Source organism: Haemaphysalis longicornis, unplaced genomic scaffold (assembly GCF_048455015.1).
Source record: "Haemaphysalis longicornis isolate Haplotype H1 unplaced genomic scaffold, Haemaphysalis longicornis Haplotype H1 scaffold_2, whole genome shotgun sequence".
Taxonomy (NCBI): Eukaryota; Metazoa; Arthropoda; class Arachnida; order Ixodida; family Ixodidae; genus Haemaphysalis; species Haemaphysalis longicornis.
The window spans coordinates 247,042,543-247,062,668 of NW_027526295.1; the positions used below are offsets into that span (position 1 = coordinate 247,042,543).

Here is a 20,126-nt window from a genome sequence, read left to right on the forward strand (position 1 = left end):
CGCATCCACTTTGTTACCCCGGTAGTCCACCGGTCGTCAGTTCTTCTCACTACATGGCCATCCCAAGTCCATTTCTTTTTCTTCATTCCAATTCCGATATCATCTACTCGAGTTTGTTCCCTTATCCAGGAAGCTCGTTTCCTGTCTCTGAGTGTTACTCCTGTCATTATTCGTTCCATGGCCCGTTTAGCCGCCCTAACTTTGTTTTCATTGCAAGTTGTTCAGTAAGGCGCCAAGTTTCAGCTCCGTATGTCATCAGCGGCAGTATGCACTGGTTGTAGATTTTTCTTTTTTCTTTTTAATGACAGAGGTAGCTTACTTTTCGTTATTTCGGAGTGCTTGCCGAGTGCTGCCCAGCCCATACTTATTTTGCGCCGGATTTTTCTCGCGTGGTTGGGGTCAGCACAAACCATCTGTCCGAGGTAGTTGTATTCTTTTGCTTCTTCTAGCGCTTCGTCTCCTAAACTGAAGATGACGCTTACGTCATGCTTATTCCTCGTCACTTTAGATTTATTCGTATTTATTTTTAGCCCCACGGTCAAGCATTTTGATGGCAATTCTCGAGCATTTTTTGCAGGTGTTGTGCAGTCTCACTCACTCAGCAAGACTATGTCGTCTGCAAACCTCAAATGGTTCAAGTATTCCCAGTTTATCCTTAAACCTGTGTTTCCCCAGTCAAGCTTCCTGAATAACTCATCCATACATGCTGTGAACGGTTTTGCGGGGTGGTATCGTCCTGTCTTAATCCCTTTCGGATCTGTAATTTGTCGCTTTGCTTGTGAAGGAAGTATCATGCAGGTATCTTCTATTCCCGGTTCTTTTAATGCTTCAAGCAGGGCTGCGGATTGTACTGAGTCAAACGCTTTCTCATAGTCTACAAATGCCATGTAAAGGGGTTTGGTGTACTCTGCAGATTTTTTTATTACTTCATTGACGACATGGGCGTAATCTATTCGAGGATATTGTTCATATCTCATTGGAGATAGGCTGTTAAAGAGCAGTGCTGAAAAAATGTACTCACGGAGAGTTTTCCCAACAAACGCATGAAATATATTACATGTGTATTTTGTCGATTTATTTGTTTCACACATTTAGCTATTTATTCACTTGAGTGAGTGAGTGCGTGAGTGGGTGGGTGGATGATGTAGCTGGACACTTTGTAGTCGACGGAGACCGGAAATATTCGGGCACACCTGGTCGCTACAATTGTTATTATGTTCGCCAAAACGTTAGTACGGTACCCCTCCGTATAATTCGTTCGCTTAAAATATTCGTTTCTTTTTCTGTTTTCAGAGAGTAAACACCCTGATACGAGTCTTGGTCAGTATTTTCATCGGGACATTCATATTGCGTAAGTAAAAATACACGTTACGTAATTTCTTCTCTACTGTCACTGACGCGGATATATCGGTGAAATACTTGTTGTAATGATGCGTCCAACACTATTCACACTAGAAGAATTTACGAACTTTGGCCCTTTCTTCGCTTCTGATGCCATGTAAGAAAATTTCTAATTCTTAAAAAAAAATTTCAACATTATTTATATTTCCCATTTTATGTGGCAGCAGTACTGCATAAGCTATAATAGCTCGAAGCAAGGCACGAGTTCACTTGAGAGTATGGTTTTTCATCGTTCAGTGACAGGCGTCAGCTATCACGCGCTTCTAAACCGTTTGAATAACTAGCTCACATGTACTAGTAAACGTTTGAGTAGAAATATACATACTCGACGCTCAGACTAGGTGATTTTATGACAAATGCAAAGCACAAGGGCCGAGGTATACTCTCGCTCCAACATTTACTATGAATTTTTGGCGGGCTTTCAAATCTGTCGTTTGCTTCTGTGCGAATATTTTTTCGTCTATGAGTGTATGCTTTTTGCAGTGTGCAACTTTGGCCAGGAATGGGAGTACGCGAAGATTCGTGCGAAGACGCCCTACAAGGCATTCAGTCATCACGAGCTGGACGCAGAAATCGAAGTCAAGATTGGGCTTCGCAGCGTTAACATAACCCTGAAGAGTGAGTGATGAACAATCATGTCTACTAGCTTGCCCCATTTCATTTCTAGCCTTACCCTATTACCGCGCTCAAAAACAATTCTGTTGCTTGGATATCTTTGTTATAGGAACGTGCAGCATTTGTACATGTGGTTACCGGTTCTTTCTGTTCGTTTTTCATCAATTTCTGGCATATTTTTTTCAACGTCCACCTTTCCTCCCTTGAAATGCTTTTCAGTAAATCATCTGCCGACACACAATTTATAAATTGCAATTATTGCGGAAAACTTGCCGGGACTGGCTTCAGCTTCACAGACCACATACCAAACATTGTACACAGGGAATGGAACGAGCAAAAAAAAAGAGAAGAGTACAGACAGACAAAATCTCCCGCAACTCTTTGGGGAGCATACTAAAAAGTAAAAATGGACATTTATTTATTTATTTATTTATTTATTTATTTATCACAGGTCATCATCATCATCATCGTCGTCGTCGTCGGCGTGTGGCAGGCAAACCCATTACGCCGTGACTTATTCTTTGTAAAGTTGGCTTTCCCAGATATGCTTTGTGTACTGCAGTGAAGTTCTACGACGTTAAATGAGTTACGTAAGAAAGCACGGGAAGCCTCAACGTGAGTGCGGCGGATGCGGCCAGCGTTCTTTCCAGCTAAACACGCAAAAAAAAAATTCAGCAGCGTTCACCCTGTCTGAAGGTGGAGGACCAGCGGAGCTGTTTGTGGGTTATTGGACTGCAGGAAAGCCAACTTTACGCAATGGGAAGGCAGACGCAGATGATGATAGCGATGATGATGATGATGGCGATGATGAGGATGATGATGATGGCGATGATGATGAAACAAGAAAAACCTTTCCCGCGGTAGGAATCGAACCTGGGCGCCTCGCATTACGAAGCCGGCGTCTATCCTATTGCGTCATCATCGCATTCGGGAACCTCAGTTGGGTCTACCGCGCGGGCGTTGGCTTTGGACTTTGGAAGTTCGGATTTTGCACTTTGGTTTGATTCAGCTTGCATGGCGAAGGCTTTGCGTTTTACCCACGTTTCTTCTAAGAAAGAGGCTTTGATTGTTTTGTTTTTGCTTCCATCAGATAAACATATCCGCCGCCCGCTTCTGGGAATGAAACCAGCAGCGAAAGAGAAAGCTCTTTATTAGACGAAAGCAGGCAAGCCTGCCGGCATGTATTTTGCAGAAGGTCGTGCTACTGTACGGGGATGGGGAGGAAAGCCGTAACTTAAGCAGGGTGTGTGAGAGACAGATGAAGAGGACGAAAAAAAAAAGAGGCGGAAAAACCAGGATTTCGTGCGTAACTTCAGTGTGAGTTTGTTGGTGTGAGTCGGCACCTTGGAGTACAGATGGTATGAAGGGGTGAGGATATAGCCCTACATCGTATCAGTGGCGCCGATCTCGTACAGGAAATCAATAATGAGGCTAGCACTTTCCGCTGAGATGAAAACACCCATGGTCTAAGTAGGGATTTTATTATGAAACCGTGGTTAAGGCACTCAATCTTTTGTGCGAAGTGACCTGGTGTCCAAGTGCGCCGACTTATAGCCACTATGACACTGGGGCGTTGCTAGGCAACGCCTTAATTTTGTTTTCTCTGATCTTAAATTCTTTTTAAAATGATTACCACAAGGACTCGAATTCAGCATACTCTTTGTAATCCAGCGTTTTTAAAGTGTTGTGTTTACCTGAATTACAAATGTAATGTTATAAAACTAGTAAAGTCATCTAAAAATTGCCATTATATATGAGGATTGCAGGAATATAGTATGCGCTGTAGACGAATGCTGCAGTACATCTGCGCGTTGCACTTTCCAGATGAAACCATTTACACCGGCACAGACGGAGACCAGGTGAACTACAACGAGAGGTTCTCCTGGGTATGGGAGCAGGGAAGGCAAGGATTCGGACCACAAGGTGCGTAACGGCAGCATTATGGCACGGGCCGCCGGAGGGCGCCGTGTCGATGCGCTCTGTGATGCCTTCCAGTTACGTTTGGGGCATAGAAGAACCTGACAGACATCGGTGCCTGGTGCTCATAAATATATTTTTACAGGAACTGTTCGTTAGGCAACAGCGGGACAGCGCGTCGCTGGCATTCCGTCTTGCCACTGCTGCTTCCAAAAGCTGCACGCGCGCGGCTCGCGTGCTGAAGCGCCTCATATATGAGCACGCCACACGTTCAAAGCGCAATACAGACGTATACAAAAGGACTCAATGGATGACTGATTGTAGGGTTCAACACGCCGAAGCTACACCTGGGCTATGAAACGCGCCGCAGGGGCGGGCTCTGGATTGACTCTGACCACCTGGAGATCTTTAACGTGGGCCGAAATCTCGACACACGGGCGTTTTCGCTTTTCGCCTCAATCAGAAAAGCAGCCGCGTTGACCGGGATCCAACCCGCGTCCTCGGGCTCAACAGCACAACGCCATATCTGCTGAGCCACGACAGCGGGGGAAACTGTGTATGAATGAAACTTCATTTTGTCGCGAGCTGGTAGTGAGGACTCTGGTATGACTCCTCAAGTGCACAGCCACGGTAAGTGCGACTTCCGTGTGTGGGTCGTTAGGCCTAGCTGTCCTTCGGCGATGGGGTTGACGACCAAACACCCAAGAGGGAGGAGGAGAGGCTGAAAGGGAAGTAGGGAGAGGCCGGGATGTAGTGGTGAGTTCGATACCAGGTGTGTGTACCATGCAGGTATCCTTTCCGGGCTTCTTGGAAAGCTTGCTTATAAGGTGCAGCGCTGCTTTACAATATATAGTCCAGCCTGGGTAGAGATTGGAGGCGCACACTATCCAAAGAGATCACTTTGATGTGGTACAGCGCAAACAAACGAATGACGGGGGAGGAATTAAAAGCACAAAAAGGGTGCGCCAGGCCCTGGGATTTTCTTCTTCTGGCCTTCGTCTGTTTACGCGTCTGTGAGGATATAGCTACAACAAAATAAACACCTAGCAGCTCCCCCAACTCTCCATATAGGGCTCCTGCGCTGCCCAGGGGGCGCTGCGAAACCGACTTCCGGAGAACCAGAAAGAACCAGAAGGCTCAGGACAACGTATATGAAACTTGGAAGTGTAGGGGGAACGACCAAGGCAATAAAAAATGAAGTGAAAGAATAAGAGACAACGACCTGGAAAAAGAGAATGGACGCGAAGAAGTCATTAGATATCTACAGGATAGGGAAGCGGGAGATCACGAGGGAAAAATTCTTCGATAATTCCAAAGGGAGTGCATTGCTTTTTGAAGCCCGGGCGGGTTTCTTGCGGACAAAAACGCTTATCCGCGAGCCGGTACAGGAAGAACTATGCGCAGACTGCGGCAAGGAGCTAGAAACCATGCGACATATTGTTCGTGGGAAAAGAGCAGAGAACAATCTGGGAAGACATGCGAACAAAGAAGTCAGACTAGCGCAAAAATTTCGTAAAGGTATTTTCTTTTTATTTTTACATTGTTTTTATTTATTTTGTTTGTATTTTTTTGACGAGGTGATTATACAGTGGTGTTGCGACTAAGGCCGCTGTACAACGCTACCCCGTTATAAAGGGGAAGCCGCTGAGCCTCATCATCATCATCATCATCATCGTCGTCGTCGTCGTCGTCGTCGTCGTCGTCGTCGTCATCATCATCATCACCGGGCAGTACTTCCGGGTAGTAGAAAGCTGCGGGGGTCCTATAGGATCTCGTGTTGACAGAAGCAAAATGAGCTCGATACTCCCGATTGTTTTGCGACATGGTCTCCAACCCATCCCCGACGCGTACGATCTCTTCCGACGATTAACTTGGCTTTAGAGAAAAAAGCTTTGCAGCGTAAAGTACGTTTACAGCGTCGACAAAAGTTCTGGGTCGGTGACGCGGCGCTCTGCCACTTGCAGGCTCACGGATCGATGGTCGCATGAAGTGAAATTTTAAGTGAAAGCTTCTTGTTTAAACTGATACACTTGCAATGGTGACAAGGACGTTTCAACAACAGGCGATAAAAAAAAAGTAACGCAGTCGGCAATTATCGTGCGTAAAAGTTTGCGAGTCCGGCAGACTGCAGGCTCGTCTGCAGCGGTGCCCCGCGCTTTTGCGTACATGCATGCACACTATGCGTGTACTTTCATTAAACACTGCTGGTTTGCGTCGCGTTACGACTACATGGTGCAGCGCTAGCTTGCCGTTTCATTGCGTGGCTCAGTGACAAAATGCAGCGAGCGTCAGAAGCGTGTAATCTGTTTTGTGATTCCGAAAGTAGTGGCCGCAAAGCAAAGTGGTTGGGCGAACTGAGTGGCCGTCCCGTTTCCTCAATTGTTTGCTCTCACTTTATTTAATTACGCTTTTGCATCATATATTCCAGTTCGAACTTAACAGACTAGAATAAGGGTCGGCAACGTATTCAGGGGTAGTGCCGAGCTGCATGAAGTCGACACGGCGGAGGGCTGGACGGCAAATCAGGTGGGAAGAGGAGGGGGGCTTTGAAGACAAAGAGAAAAAAATCAGCGTATTGCCAATAATATTTGCCAATAATCTTGCAAAATGTGAATGTGGGGAACAATGCAGCTGGAAGCGATCAATTTTCTGTCCTTGTCTCCCCGTCAAACACTATTTAAGGTCAAAACTGGCGTGTCGGCGTTCAGATTTTTAGTGACATGGGGAGTGTGTGTGTGTGTGTGGGGGGGGGGGGGGGGGTTCTGACGACGTGTTGGGGGCCGCATAATACAGCCCAGCGGGCTGTATCGCGGGCTGTAGATTGCCGAACCCTGCAGTAGATATAACCAATTACAGCCAGTGACGATCGCATGTAAATATTTGGGCTGCGCACCGTGTATGTGTCTGTGTTATGTTATGTAAATATAGAATTACACATATCTGCAATATCGGTCATGCGATTTGGTGCTCGTTTTGCGCCCTTGAATTGCGCTTAATTTGTTTATTTGACGCTATTGCCTCACCTACTCGCTACTATACATGTACCCTGCCGTTCGTAAATCGTATGGCGTAAAATGTTAAGCAAGAATCATTTAGTTTGCGAAGACACAAAATAAAATTTCCACTCGTTTTCAAGGTGGTGCCAGGCCAGCAATGTCAGCTGAGTCGGCTGCGCTTCTCGCGTTGTCTTGCGTATGCCAGCATTCTGTTTATGGTATACTGGAGAACTGTTTTGCCAACGGTACGCAAGAAGAAAGAACGATAAGGATCGTCAGGAAGTTAGACCACCCGACTTGGCGATACTGTCCCACGTCGCTAACATCGCGACAGCTCGCTCAAAAGAAAACCGGTAAATCGGCTTGTTGTTGCGGATATTACTTTGTTTAGCCTCTGCAACTACTTTAAGGGCCCCAGGCAGCACAGGACTGTTCGGCCTAAAACAGGCCGGTGTACTTTGGCCGGTGATTTTCTGTCCGGCCGTTTTCCGGCAGCCATGTTCGGCCCATGTCCAAATGTGGGCCTTTTGGCCGTATACGGCCGTACTCCAATGTCTGTCCAACGGCCAGTGTCCGTCGGCCAGTCGACCGGCTTACGGTCATACGGCCAGATTCCAGCCGTAGGGCTCCGGCCATTCCAAAGCCACCCGTGTACGGTCGAAGTACGGCCGCCGGAGGACAGCCGAGATGCGGTCGTCGGACTCCAGCCGGACTAAAGCTACCGGAAATACGGTCGTGCTACGGGCATTGGAGTTCAGCCACAGTACGTTAACTGTACTGAGGCCGGTCACTGCATGTCGCGCAAGCAGATGACTCATTCGCGCAGTGCAGCACAAACCCAGCATTTTGGGTCCAATGCAGCCACATCAAAGTGAGCTCGCGCGCAACCACCAGCCGTCAAGCCTTCAGCGCAGCCTTGCTTAATTACCAGCCTCAGTTGACAGCAAAATTCATTTATTAAACAGTGCTCACAAATTGTCGTTCGTTTAATTGCTGTGCCTCTTTTACTGCCGAACACAGAAAATATTCAGTTCTTTGTAGAGCTTGAATAGATGTATTGTCCATGTCCTGATATTCTCTGTGGGGCGGTTTACCTATAATAAACGAGGAAAGAGGAGTGGGGGGGGGGGGGAGGCGGTGGAGGGCGCATACTTTAGTGGGTTGAATTTCAGAGAGATAAATTGCGCCGTTTTTAGCCAATTTCTTTTAGGGCAATATTCCGGAACACTTTCATGCTATGACTACATAAACTATTTTTATAACAGTTGCTTGGCCAATTTTGATGTATATAAAACCGGCGTGAATGCCTTTACGAAGCGTTTTGGTTCTCAACAAAACACTCAGGAGCATTTAATATAACTCCTTCACAAAAAAGTATGTCCAGTTTTTGCCCATTTTTCTTGCAAAGACATTTTATACTCGATCAACTTTTCTGATGATCTTGCTCAGGGCTGATCCTAAGAAGGAGCGAAAAAGTACTTTCATTTTCAATCCATTTTAATGTTTTTTTTCGTGAGTATACGTTCACACCACTTAATAGTCCAAAAGAACTTAATTTTCTTCTAATGTCATACTACGTTCAAAACATTCTAGACGCGTTGCGAATGACGCCCTGCTTCAGGTGGCTGCAGTTGTATCCCTCTGTGTTCACGCAAGGAAAGGCGTAAAATTAGAGTTACATAATTTGTTTCAAACCGGTCACATAGCAATGGTAGCATGCATACAGGAAACCTTGCATACTGCAACGAATAGGGCAATAAATATTTTATTGGTCAAGGTTGAATGCGTAGGGTTCTCAACCCGTCGGAGGCAAACTTGCGCCTCTGGAAGTTTATTTTATTTATTTTTTTGTTTATATATGTATTTATTCGTTGTTTTATTTATTTATTTATTTATTTATTTATTTATTTATTTATTTTTTTGATGCCTGCTTGCGTTTGCATGCATTACAGAAGGGAGATACATAACACTAAGCATTAACTATGAGACAAAATAACAAAATAATTCTGCAAAGCGCGCTGAAAATCGTCAATATTAACAGTTAATGCAATCATACGTGGAAGATAATTACACTGCAGTATTGATGTAAAATAAAATGAATCGCGCGAGGCGTCACCTTTAAAGCAAAGTTAATAATTTGCTTTAAGCTAGCGGTCCCACTTTGCGATATGTAGAATGGCGCTTGGACATACTTCTCCCCTTCTACTCCAGTTTTCGAATGATAGATATTAAAAAAGTTCAACCTGTGGTTTCGTCTGTGATCTTTCATGTCCTGCCATTTCAGTTTACTTTTACTTTCTCTCATGCTAAGTTGAGCGAGCCAATTACCTAATACGAATCGCACTGACATATTCTGTATGTTTTCGAGCGTATCAACCAGCTCTTTGGTGTAGGGATCCACGAAAACACATGCGTACTCCAAGATTGAGCGCACATGAGTGAAATACGGTTGTTCTTTTCAGTTAGATGGAGGTTCACTGAAATTTCGTCTCAGAAAGCCAAAAACATATGCAGCCGTAACTTTTATGGTGTGAACCTGCCTATTTAACCTCTAACCACTCCCTAAATAAACTCCTAGGTATTTATATTCCTCGGCCGTTGTCACAGCAGCGTAATTTACTGTATACGTATTCAATTGGAATGAAGGTTTTCTTGTAAAGGTGCCGTTAACACACTGTTTAACATCCAAAAACTTTTCTGAATCAGCACACCAGGATGTTATTAAATTCGAATAAAGCTGCAGGTATACGGAATCACGTTCATTCGCTATAGTCCGGTAAACTACACAGTACTTTTGAACAAATCTATAGGGCCAATAGTAATAACAATGCAAAAACCGATTCATTCAGTTCATAGGATAAAATGTACTACGCAGAAGGTGATATGGAACACTATCATTTCCTTTTTTGCCGTCCAAGAATATACAGTCAACCACTTTAAGCTTATCTATTTCAAGAGCCAAATCGTGTGTGAACTCAACAATCTGCGTTGAGCAAGAAAATCCTTACAAAATCCGTGTTTGCTAGGATGCTGGCGATTACGATTAACCAAATGAGTCATAAGCTCACCTTCAAACATCGGAACTAAATTAACAGCTAGGCTTCGTCAGTGACAAGGCTCTGTTGTTATCGCAAATTTAAAATAATTTTTTTTCTTAATAGGCAGTCGTAAAATCCCATGAAGTAACATAGTGCAGGGCATGAAGTTGATCCGACCAATGCACGAGCGAGTCTCTTCTACGTTTATCACCAACAACATAGTGCAACATTGCTTGTCGCAGTTTAATTGTAAGCAGAATAACTTGCGCTTTTGCTCGCACTTGCCTTTCTTTGGTGGGGAGTCCTTGACATGGTGGCGGTTTAGCTCCTGCGTGGTGGCCGCTTGCTCGACGCCCTTGAAGGGCAGTTATTTTGGTGAACCATCTCCATCTCGGATCGGATATCTCTGCCGGGCCGATGTCTCCAATGCTCTCCATTTCTTGAGGGAGCGAATAGCCTCGAGCTGATGCGTCGACGAAGCCGGCGGCAGAGGCGTGGTAGCACCGATTACTGGCGAGGCTTAGCTCACCCGTCGGTGTGGCACAGTCTTCTTGGGGCAATAAATGACATTTCGATGGCCTAAAAGGTTCCCTGCTAATGTCCAGTGAGTCCTTGCACCTTGACCGTTCACCGAGAACACTCATTACTGTTTGACAAACGATGTTCGTTCATTTAAAACGTAGAAACACGGAGCGGATGAAAAACGCGTCCCCGTCGTTCGGCTCCCTAACGGCTTTTTCTCCCCCCAGTAAAACACCGGTCGGTCTCCTTCCAAACACGTCTGTGCATGAATTCTCGGCGCCCAGGCACGTGCCGTTGTTCGGCTGTATGCCGTTTGCCGAAAAAATGACGTATAACCAGATACCTTACGTAGGCCGGTCTCCTCTTTAACACCGGTTGCCAAATATTCTGTGGCCATTCGCTTGCCGTAATTCGGCCGAGGACAGCTAACCGAATGAAAAACGTATATTCTGGGGCCGTACGTCGGCCGGTATCCTTCATAACACTGGTTGCCCGAAGAAAACGAATATTCTACCGCCGGACGCGCGGTTCACCTTTGAAACAACGAATGCACGGCCGCCGCGCTCCGGCCGGTCTCCTTTCAAACACCAACTGCCGCAAGAATACGCATATTCTGTGGCCGGTCGCTTGCCGTGCTTCGGCCGATTACCGCTTCCCGAAGAAAAAACGGATGCCCTAAGGCCGTACTTCGGCCGTTCTCTTTCTCAACATCGGCAGCCGTAAGAGAACTGAATATCTGGCAGCCGGTTAGCTGCCGTTGTGCGTCCGGACACGGGCGGACGGAAAAATACCGAATCGCTGGTTGCCGAATGTTGGCCGTTCAACGCATGATCAGTGGCTGCCAGAACCTGGATGCTGGCCGGACATGCCAGAAAGCGGCCATAGACGGGCCGGTCTTGGGGCACACTTTCTGTGCCGCCTGGGGCTTCTATTCAGCAGTCACTTAAACGCACCACAATGGGATTAAATTAAGTACAACAAACTTCCGCTCTGGCTTGTAATTGAAAACACATGGAGAGCTGTGAGGGTCGTCTGCTTTTGTACTACCCAGAGGCGTCGGCCACTAGGGGCGCTGCTTGTCGCCAAAACTCCAACGCAGGATCCTTATATTGTTTCAAAGAGATTGTGTCCTCAAAGGGAGCACCTTGCCTCCTGCAGTGTGAACGTCTTCCATGCAGTACGAACATTGTGAGGATCGTTTACTCAAAAACGGCTCTGTCTTCGTTACGCTATTGACGTCGGGAATTGATGCAAAGTGATCAAGTGCGTCACCCAACACCCTCTAGGGATTACCGGCTACGCTAGAACCCGGTTTAAAACTTCCAGCCACAGATTATCACCGCATACAGTTATCATTATAATAATGATCCCGCGCATTTCAGGCTTTTCCTCGGCTCAGACTGAAGAGGCACAAGCTATATACATCGCAATAAATTCTCAGTTCCTTCCTGCTTTAATGTTTAATTCGTTGCTCTTGTACACGTTATCTTTACCAAATATATAAGGACTGCACAAATTTCAATGACCATTTCAATGAAGTTAGATTTATGTATCTCGATTGATTTGATTGTTTCCGCGACGTAGAAGCCTTCGCGATGCAGTGAGTGGTTTGTCCTCACTGAAAAAAAAAAAAAAAAAAAAAAACGAAGGAAGCTCGCATTAACGCGTCAGACTTGAATGTAGCGAAGCTGCACGCAACCTTCACGACCATCACGACGATTGCACGATTGCAGCCAATTTGCTCCTTCTTCGTCACCGCAACGACCTCTGCTCCATCTTCGTTGCTATAACGGCGAAGAAGAAGCAAATCGAAGAAGCAGAACGAATGAACGGAACACGTGCACTTAAACTAGGCGCCCACAGGTGCAAGGTGTACCCTATCACGTGTTCGGTGTCGAGCAGGTGGCGTGATTCCTCTCCCCACAGTGATAGCCGAGTGAGTAAGCCGTTTGAGTCTTGGGTACTTGGGTACTAACTATTTTTTCAACGAATCACAGCAGCTTGCTTGAAAGATACATTCGAACTTTCAAGCCTTAATATTTTCCAAAAATGGGACCTTTTTAAACAAGAGATTAAAAACTTAGCTATAGAGGCGTCAGCTTGGGCATCCTTTTTGAAGTGACTTCACATGCGTGAACTCAACAGCTCCTTCATGCAGTTACATGAGGCTGAAAGAGCTGATGCCAGGGCATTTTTTGATGAAATTTGATAAAGCAATAAGCAGCATATGACGGGAAAATATCGGGGAGACCTGGTTCGGTCAAGAACGCGCAGGTTTTTGCAGGAGCCTCCAACACAACGCGCATTTGGTGATGAAAGGCAGTTAGCACTAGAAAAAGTTATAGTCGAGATCGCTATCCTTATACCCGCGGTTTACTTGGGACATTTTTTCCCCATTATGAAAAACTCTTTAATGGCAACGCGGGTAACCGTAGTACGCCGGATCTCAGCGTATTCCTCCACTCCTTTCCTAAGCTCAGTGACGATGAGCGGGCTCTTGTAGAAGGACCAATTACGCTTGAAGAAGTGAAAATTGTCATTCCAAAACTGTAAACCCATAAGTCACCTGGACCTGATGGCCTCACTTCGGAATTCCACCAAAAATTCTCGAGTGACCTGCCTTACATGAAGTATTTACAAAGGCCTATAAAATCGACGTTCTACTTCTTACATTTTACCAAGGTTATACCTTATTAATCCCCAAGAGTGACAATGCGGAAAATTTGGAAAGGTTGGGTGGCTACAGGTGGATATCCCTGTAAACGTGAATTACAAGATATTCGCGAAGTTGCAGGAACGCAGGCTACATATTGTAATCACACGCATGGTAGGTTCACACCAGACTTGCGGGATTCAGGGGCGGGGCATTCAGACGAACATCCATATTGCTTGCTCGATACTGGAGCGCGTATCCGATGGCGCTGGGCAGGTTGCGCTCCCGGTCAAATTGATCTTTCTAAAGCATTTGACAAGGTTAGACATTCTTCACTTTTTGCTGTTCTGGAGTCAGATGGGCTAGGGGAAGCTTTGTATAAATGCATATCTCTCTGTTACAAAAGCTGTGCGACCGGACTGATCCTAAACCGCGAACTCTCTAGACCTATTCCCATTAGATCCTCTATACGGCAAGGTTGCCCTTTATCACCCCTTTTATTCGGTTTCTACATTGAACCACTGTACGTTAGTATACTTCAAAGCAGTGTCATTCATGGTTTCTTCCAGGCAAACTGTGAAGTCAAGGTTTTAGCTTATGCATATGACCTTGTCTTTTTTTGCACGGACAAAAAAGTGTTATGGAGGCAATGACGCTGACAGAGGTTTCGCAACGTAAGTGGAGCTGAGGTGGACCTTGAGAAATCAACAGGTTTTTGAAAGGGCTGGTAGGGTACGCAACCGCGTCAATATGAGGCATAACATGGAACTCTGAAACAATAAAGTAGCTTGGGGTTCCTCTACATCAAAAGTGGGCCTCATTGGTCTTCTGCGCTTACTGTTGTTAAGTGCAAAACGCAGGCATGCATGGGGCGGGAGCTGTCGATATTTGCGCGGGAAGAACTGTGCAATGCAATTCTCGTGTCCAAACTTGTTTATGTTCTGCAGGTACTTAGCTGCGCACGAAATAAGGTTCAAGCATTTCATAGAGTGTTGGCTACCGTCGTATGGCGGTCCAAGTTCATCAGCTCGTTTCGCGGTTCTTCTTTTTCGAAATGGCTGATAATGCTTTTTAAAGGTTTTTATTCGGCATAAATTGTATTCTCATTTGACTTTTTTATTAAACAGGTTGCTGACACTTTCACGTTTCTTATTGTGCATTTTTCTCTTGAGTACCTGTACGGTTTCTCCAGGAAGGAGTTGACGGGTGTATTTATTGAAAGTATTTCCGGTGCCCATTAACCGTCAACCATAACTGATGTTTTTAGATGACAGTGTGTTGAAGCGCGTCAAGAAAATGTGCATCCAAGCGGCTGCAAAAACTTTCTTTTTTAAGTTGCGTACATCCACGCTGCCTGTAAAAGCATGGCTCAATAGTAAAGGGGTATATGTGCCTTGGTATGTGAACTGACGCTTGTGTAACCAGCCCGAGACAACTGATCACTGCTTTGTTTTGTGTCAGGATGTTGTGTTTTTTTATGTTCTGCAGCGGACTCTTAAAGAGCACATAGATAACACCCCGTGCAGTATACGATCTTGCCAATAATGAAGAACTGTTTCGTGCCCTACGACCTTTTGTGCTGAATGGGTTGTTTAGCCTATGGAAGTGTCGCATGATTGACCGCAATGCGGAGGAACCTCGGAGAACTAAGTCAATCGTTCGTGAACAATGTGAGCTTGTGTATAGTATCTATGCGGCACTATCGCAGCCGCCGGACTAGTTGCATATTCTTGAGGCATGCATGAGCCTACCTGACTTTTAAAATATGTGTCAGTGAACGTACCCTCATTGTAGCTATGGTGCTATTTTGGAGGTTTTCGTGCTAGGCTTCCATGCAATAAAAACCTTGCCTGATTTCTCTGTCACAGGAAGCGGTAAAACGCAAAAGTGAAATGTGCAGCGAAATTTGAAGCTGAGCACGATTTGCCGGTCGGCGGTTGTCTTGTGGGCGTGCTTGGCGAGCGACGTCCTGCTAGCGGGTCACTTCGGCAAAGGTGTACTGGCGTCATTTCCGTGACGGATATGACGACAGCGAAATATTGGTGTATACCGGCATAAAACACCCTCGTGTTAAAATATAAAACCTGAAAACGAACAACCTTAAGTATAACGTACCCTTTAGTACTAAAGGTTGCTTCCCCGCAAGAAGACCCTGTGTGCTGGGGTGCACTCTTTACAGGCCGCTTGCTCTGTTGTACTGACGTCACTTCCATGACGGTATGGCATCAGTGAAACATTTGTGTATCCGGGAATAAAACACTTTCGTGTTAACATAAATCGTCGTAGCCGAGTGAGTAAGATGACTGACTCTAACTCCGTTGATCTACCAGGCACAGGTTGGAATCCTGCCGCTGCCGCTGATTTCTTTTCTTTGTGCTGTTATACTGAGTTTTGTGAAATGCTGGAATCAACGAATTGCTAAACAGCTTCGCTGTTAAAAGTATATCCAGAGATCTCACCAAGATCCCAACGTGTGATAATCCACCTCGAATGCACTCGAAATCAATGCGCGGTTGGTGACTCCGCGCAGCCGGCCACTTCAACCGGGACTTCCGGGAAGCCCAGGTACGCGGCACACCCCTGCCCATCTTGTGGATTGCCGAGTACTTCACCTTCGACGGCGAAGGCATCCGCTTCGGCAGGAACTACCGCATCGCCGGCTGGTACACGCACATACTCCTATGGTGAGTACCGAAGAAAAAAGAATTGCAGTTGGGTGGGACTTGTCATGCGGCGCGAACCACTAAGGTAATGGCTGCGGATCACTGCAGTGCTCTGTTGTTGTTTCGGGACCAGGCTTATATTTATTCGTTTTAGGTGCAGAAGGTTGAGCTGTAGTTGTCCTAGCTGGTTTCTGTTGATGATTTGCTGGTTCCAGTAGCTCCTTATAGTAGAGACCATTTGGGCACCAAGAAGTCCTGGAAGCAACTGTTGGTCCCAACTGCAGCCCAGTTGGGACCAACTACAGCCTTGCTGGTACCAACTGAAGCCCTGTTGGGACCAACAGTGGCCTAGTTGAGACCAGTAGCAGCCTAGTTGGGACCAGCAGAAACCAGCAGAGACCAGCTAAAAGCAGTTCAAATATTTTCTCTCGGGGGGAGATGGGACTAGAAGCAAGGGCAGACTCAATGGAGGAATGACGTAAGAAAACTTGGGAGCAAACAATGAATCCAGAGAGGGCAGAGACATGATTGTTATTATATACAAAGCGCCCCATCGGCCAGCGTGCCTTCATTGTTCTAAGACAGTGACTCTCAGCCATGAGTGCAACGGGCACCTCTTTTGGGCTTGCGAAAGTGATGGGGGACCCCCCGATGAAGTACATCTTGATCGGTGTCGTAATGTTTGCTCTCGCAGCTTATACTTCGCCCACACACGTGCTCAATGCGCGCCTTCTTTAACTGACTTTTATGCCTTGCTTGTCATATTGTCAAACAATTTGCTGTTGCAGCTAGAAGTCTTGCAGTCTTGACTTTTTCGCATAGCTGGCGCGTTGTGCAGAAAGACCACGTTAAAACGTGGGCTATGCGGAGAAATTGAACGTGGAAGCCATGTAGCGGAGCCACCTATTTTCAATTCCAGCGGGGTATAGAGAGAAATGAGAAATTAAGTGGGGGTTGGGGGTTGGTGTGGAAGGGCTTCGGGAGACCCCCATTTAGGAACCACTAGTTGTTCTAGATAATATTCAGTTGCACGCCATGATGCACGCCATAGTGGAGGGCTCCGGAATAATCTGAAAAGCGGACACCGCGGCCGGGATCGAACCTGCGTCCTTGGGCTCAGCAGCGCAACGCCCTACAGCCACTGAGCCACTGTTTTCCAAGCCTGTCCACCAGGAGGAGGAAAGTAGTCTCACACGGGTCGGTGTTCTGTCGGGGTGCCCGCAGGACGGCTTTCCCGCTCTGGGTGATCAGCAACCTGGTGTTCTTCAGCGTGCTGTGGTACGGCGCCTGCGTGCTCATGCTGACCGGCACGTGCCTCATCGCCGGCGCTCTGGTGTACGCCAGCGTGCGCAACTTCATCCCGCTGGAGATACCCTTCTACCACGGCGACGAACTCGCGGTGATACGCATGCACTACGGCTGGTGCTACTGGATGAACCTCGTCAACGGTTCGTGCTGATCGAGGCGGCAGTGATCGCGGGAATCGCAGACTGGCGCCAACGGAGGTGCCATGTTGCTCGTTGGAAAAAATCGGGTCCCCATTCAGCACAATTTTTTAAGCACGATTCATGCGCAATTTATCTTAGCATAGCTTTAATGTCAGAGAGCTGAGTTGACAACTGAGATGTTGGCTGCATTCATCCAAATCTTGAGTGAAATAGGCCTCATGCGCGACTGCGTTGCGATAATTATGCTTACGCAAGCAGTTAGAGCTAAAGAAAAATATGGCTCAGGTTATCATGAACGAAAGATGCACTGAAAGTTTCATGAAATTTTAACTTTACTCGAGATTTCGTAGCTTACCGTCTACTGGATGATTCTTTCATCCTTTCGCTTGCGCTGAAGGGCACGCACAAATAGCCCAGCCTTCGCGACATCGATGGTGAGACTGAGGGACCAAGCGCCGGCGAAGCAGCCGTGTAACCCTCGCCTAGTTACGTGGCTCGCTCGCGTTGAAGCGCACCCACAGACGGCACAGCCGGCGCTGAGTGATCAAGCGCAGGCGAAGCAGCCGTTTTACTCTCGCTTAATCACGTGGTATCGCAGAAGCGGCGCTCCGAAAGAGCGAAGCGATAAAAAAGAAAAGCGCAGCTTGCGCCTAGGCGGCTGAAGAACTTGCGACTCAATAAATGACCTTGAAAAATGTAGCGTAGTAGAGCTTTCGCTTTAAAAGAGGCAGACAATTACCCGAACGTGTGGCGGTTATTCAGCTTTCGCTTGCCTGGAGGCTTCGGCCTTCTCGGGCATAAGTCATGGTCAAATTATCATTGTATTTATCCGCCAGTACTGTATAAGTTTCTTTCGCCGGTCACTCTGTTGTGCTACCGCCACCACAAGATGATGACGCCCTCAAAGTTATTGGCACGTACCCACAAGGGCTAAATTGGTTGTTGAAATACGTGAGGACCTCAAAATACTAATTTATTTCCGGAAAGAGGCCATAAAAGGAAACTGCGTTATGAATAAAACCCGAATTACCCATTAATTGGCACCCTTCAGCAATTCAAACGACCTGAAGCAGAAAGAAAATCTTGAATGCATATATATGTATCCCTTTTTGCATGCCCCAAATAGGTACTTGCCATTGAGTTTTGATAATAATAATAATAATAATGATGATGATATTGGCACGAAGACAATGAACATAACGAGCAATGCTCTGAAAGTTCCTTTTTCTCCTGTAAAAGCGCGACCCCAACTCTTGTTCGGTGTAGGGCTGGTGTGCCTGCTGGTTGGCGCTGTGGTGCTGTTCATGGATCTGCGTTACCCGGACGTAATCGCTGAATTTTTTGACATCGATATCCTCCAGGACTACGAGGAGATCTACGACGGTCAGTGCATCTCCTTGTTTATGCGCGAAGTGACCTTTGTACACATTGACGACTGGGATTCGATAAATCGCGGAGTTTTTTTTTTAACAGCGAGGCTATTGAGCAAATCGTTTGTGTATATGGTTTCGGCACAGTTAAAAATACCAAGAAAACGCCGAGCGCACCTCGAGTTCACGTTCGTCAAGCTACGCATACTCACTTTGGGAGATTGGCCAGTATTGGCAAAAAAAAAAAAAAAAACTCCAGCGTTCGCCAAATGGCTCGAGCGCGCGTTCTTCAAGCGCCAACATTGGCCACAAAAGAGCTCCAGCGTTCGCCGTATCGTGGCAGCACTTTCTCGGAACGCGAAACACACGTCATAGCGTACGCCCCTCGTTCGTTCGTCCTTGTGTCGTCGTGCGCACGCGCTCTGTACCGTAGAAGAGCCGCGACTTGAATGTCGAAGCTGCTGTATAGGTGATCATTGACTCCACATGGCCAATCCGCGGATAGTACGCACGGCCGAGGAAGAGGCCGCGCTTTGAGAGGCTCAGAGTGCAAAGCATCCGCTAAAGTCGCGCTTGCAGAGTGGCGTACGAAAACGTCGACGAAAACGACGAGCTTCATCTGCCCTTGCTCAACGTAAGGTCATTGAAATGCCATGCCGCCGACGTCAACCACGACAGCACAACGATACTAAAACTCAACTTTGTGTCCGTCAATGATCACGTATATAACGGCTTCGTCATTCAGGTCTTGCGCGTGAGTGCAAGCTTCCCTGAGTTTTTTTAGTAATGTGCAATGTAAGTACTGATCCCACACACTGCTGCAGACTCGATCGCAATTGTCGCCATGCGAATATTTTTCTACAGGTAAAAGGGTACTTTATCACACGTACTTCGGGGATTGTAAAGACCGCGTCGATGTCATTTTTGGCCTTTAAAGCAATGTCGATGTCATTTGTCGATTTGTCATTGGTCGATGTCATTTTGCAATCTGTGGTATTTTTGGTACCAGTGGAATAACTCAATCTCAGAGTGCACTGCGCCGTCATCGTTCCTGCTCATTACTAGCTCCTGAAACGCGTTTTGATGCTGAAAGCGCGTCCAAAGCTCCGGCCTTCTAAGACGAAGCTCTATAAATTTGTTTCCGTCTGCAATTCTGTTTCATGTGTTGCTAATTAGCCCCGAATCTTGGAGGCGGATTCTTGCCAGAATGAGAAAGGACGTCGCCCCAAGAAAACCTACTTGCTAATCATAGCGAAAATTGCAGTTCATATCAGCAAATATGCCTTCATGCTTTTACGCATGTTTTTCTTGCAGATCCCATAGCCCGCAAAAAAGACATAGGCGGGGACAAGTCGCCAGCGGCGACGGACACCGCCCTACTGTCTCCCAGCAGTGCAGTGCCGGGATACGGCACCGACGGTCCTGAATACGTAAGCGACCAGAGCGTGAAGCGTGGTTAGAGGCTTTGTGTTGCGCAAGAACAAAAAATGGCAGTAAACGTTG

At 46.6% G+C, this 20,126-nt stretch overlaps 1 protein-coding gene across 1 annotated transcript in view; it reads left to right on the forward strand.

Moving 5' to 3' along the window:
* The window catches only part of LOC144170324 (dual oxidase maturation factor 1-like), a 33,379-nt gene that overhangs the window by 2,598 nt on the left and 10,655 nt on the right, over positions 1 to 20,126 (forward strand). Inside the window, exons 3-9 of the mRNA XM_077700052.1 lie at positions 1,294 to 1,351; positions 1,885 to 2,019; positions 3,841 to 3,939; positions 15,673 to 15,826; positions 17,030 to 17,253; positions 18,520 to 18,636; positions 19,938 to 20,053. Coding sequence (XP_077556178.1) covers positions 1,294 to 1,351; positions 1,885 to 2,019; positions 3,841 to 3,939; positions 15,673 to 15,826; positions 17,030 to 17,253; positions 18,520 to 18,636; positions 19,938 to 20,053 — 903 coding nt within the window. The remainder of the gene's footprint in view (positions 1 to 1,293; positions 1,352 to 1,884; positions 2,020 to 3,840; positions 3,940 to 15,672; positions 15,827 to 17,029; positions 17,254 to 18,519; positions 18,637 to 19,937; positions 20,054 to 20,126) is intronic.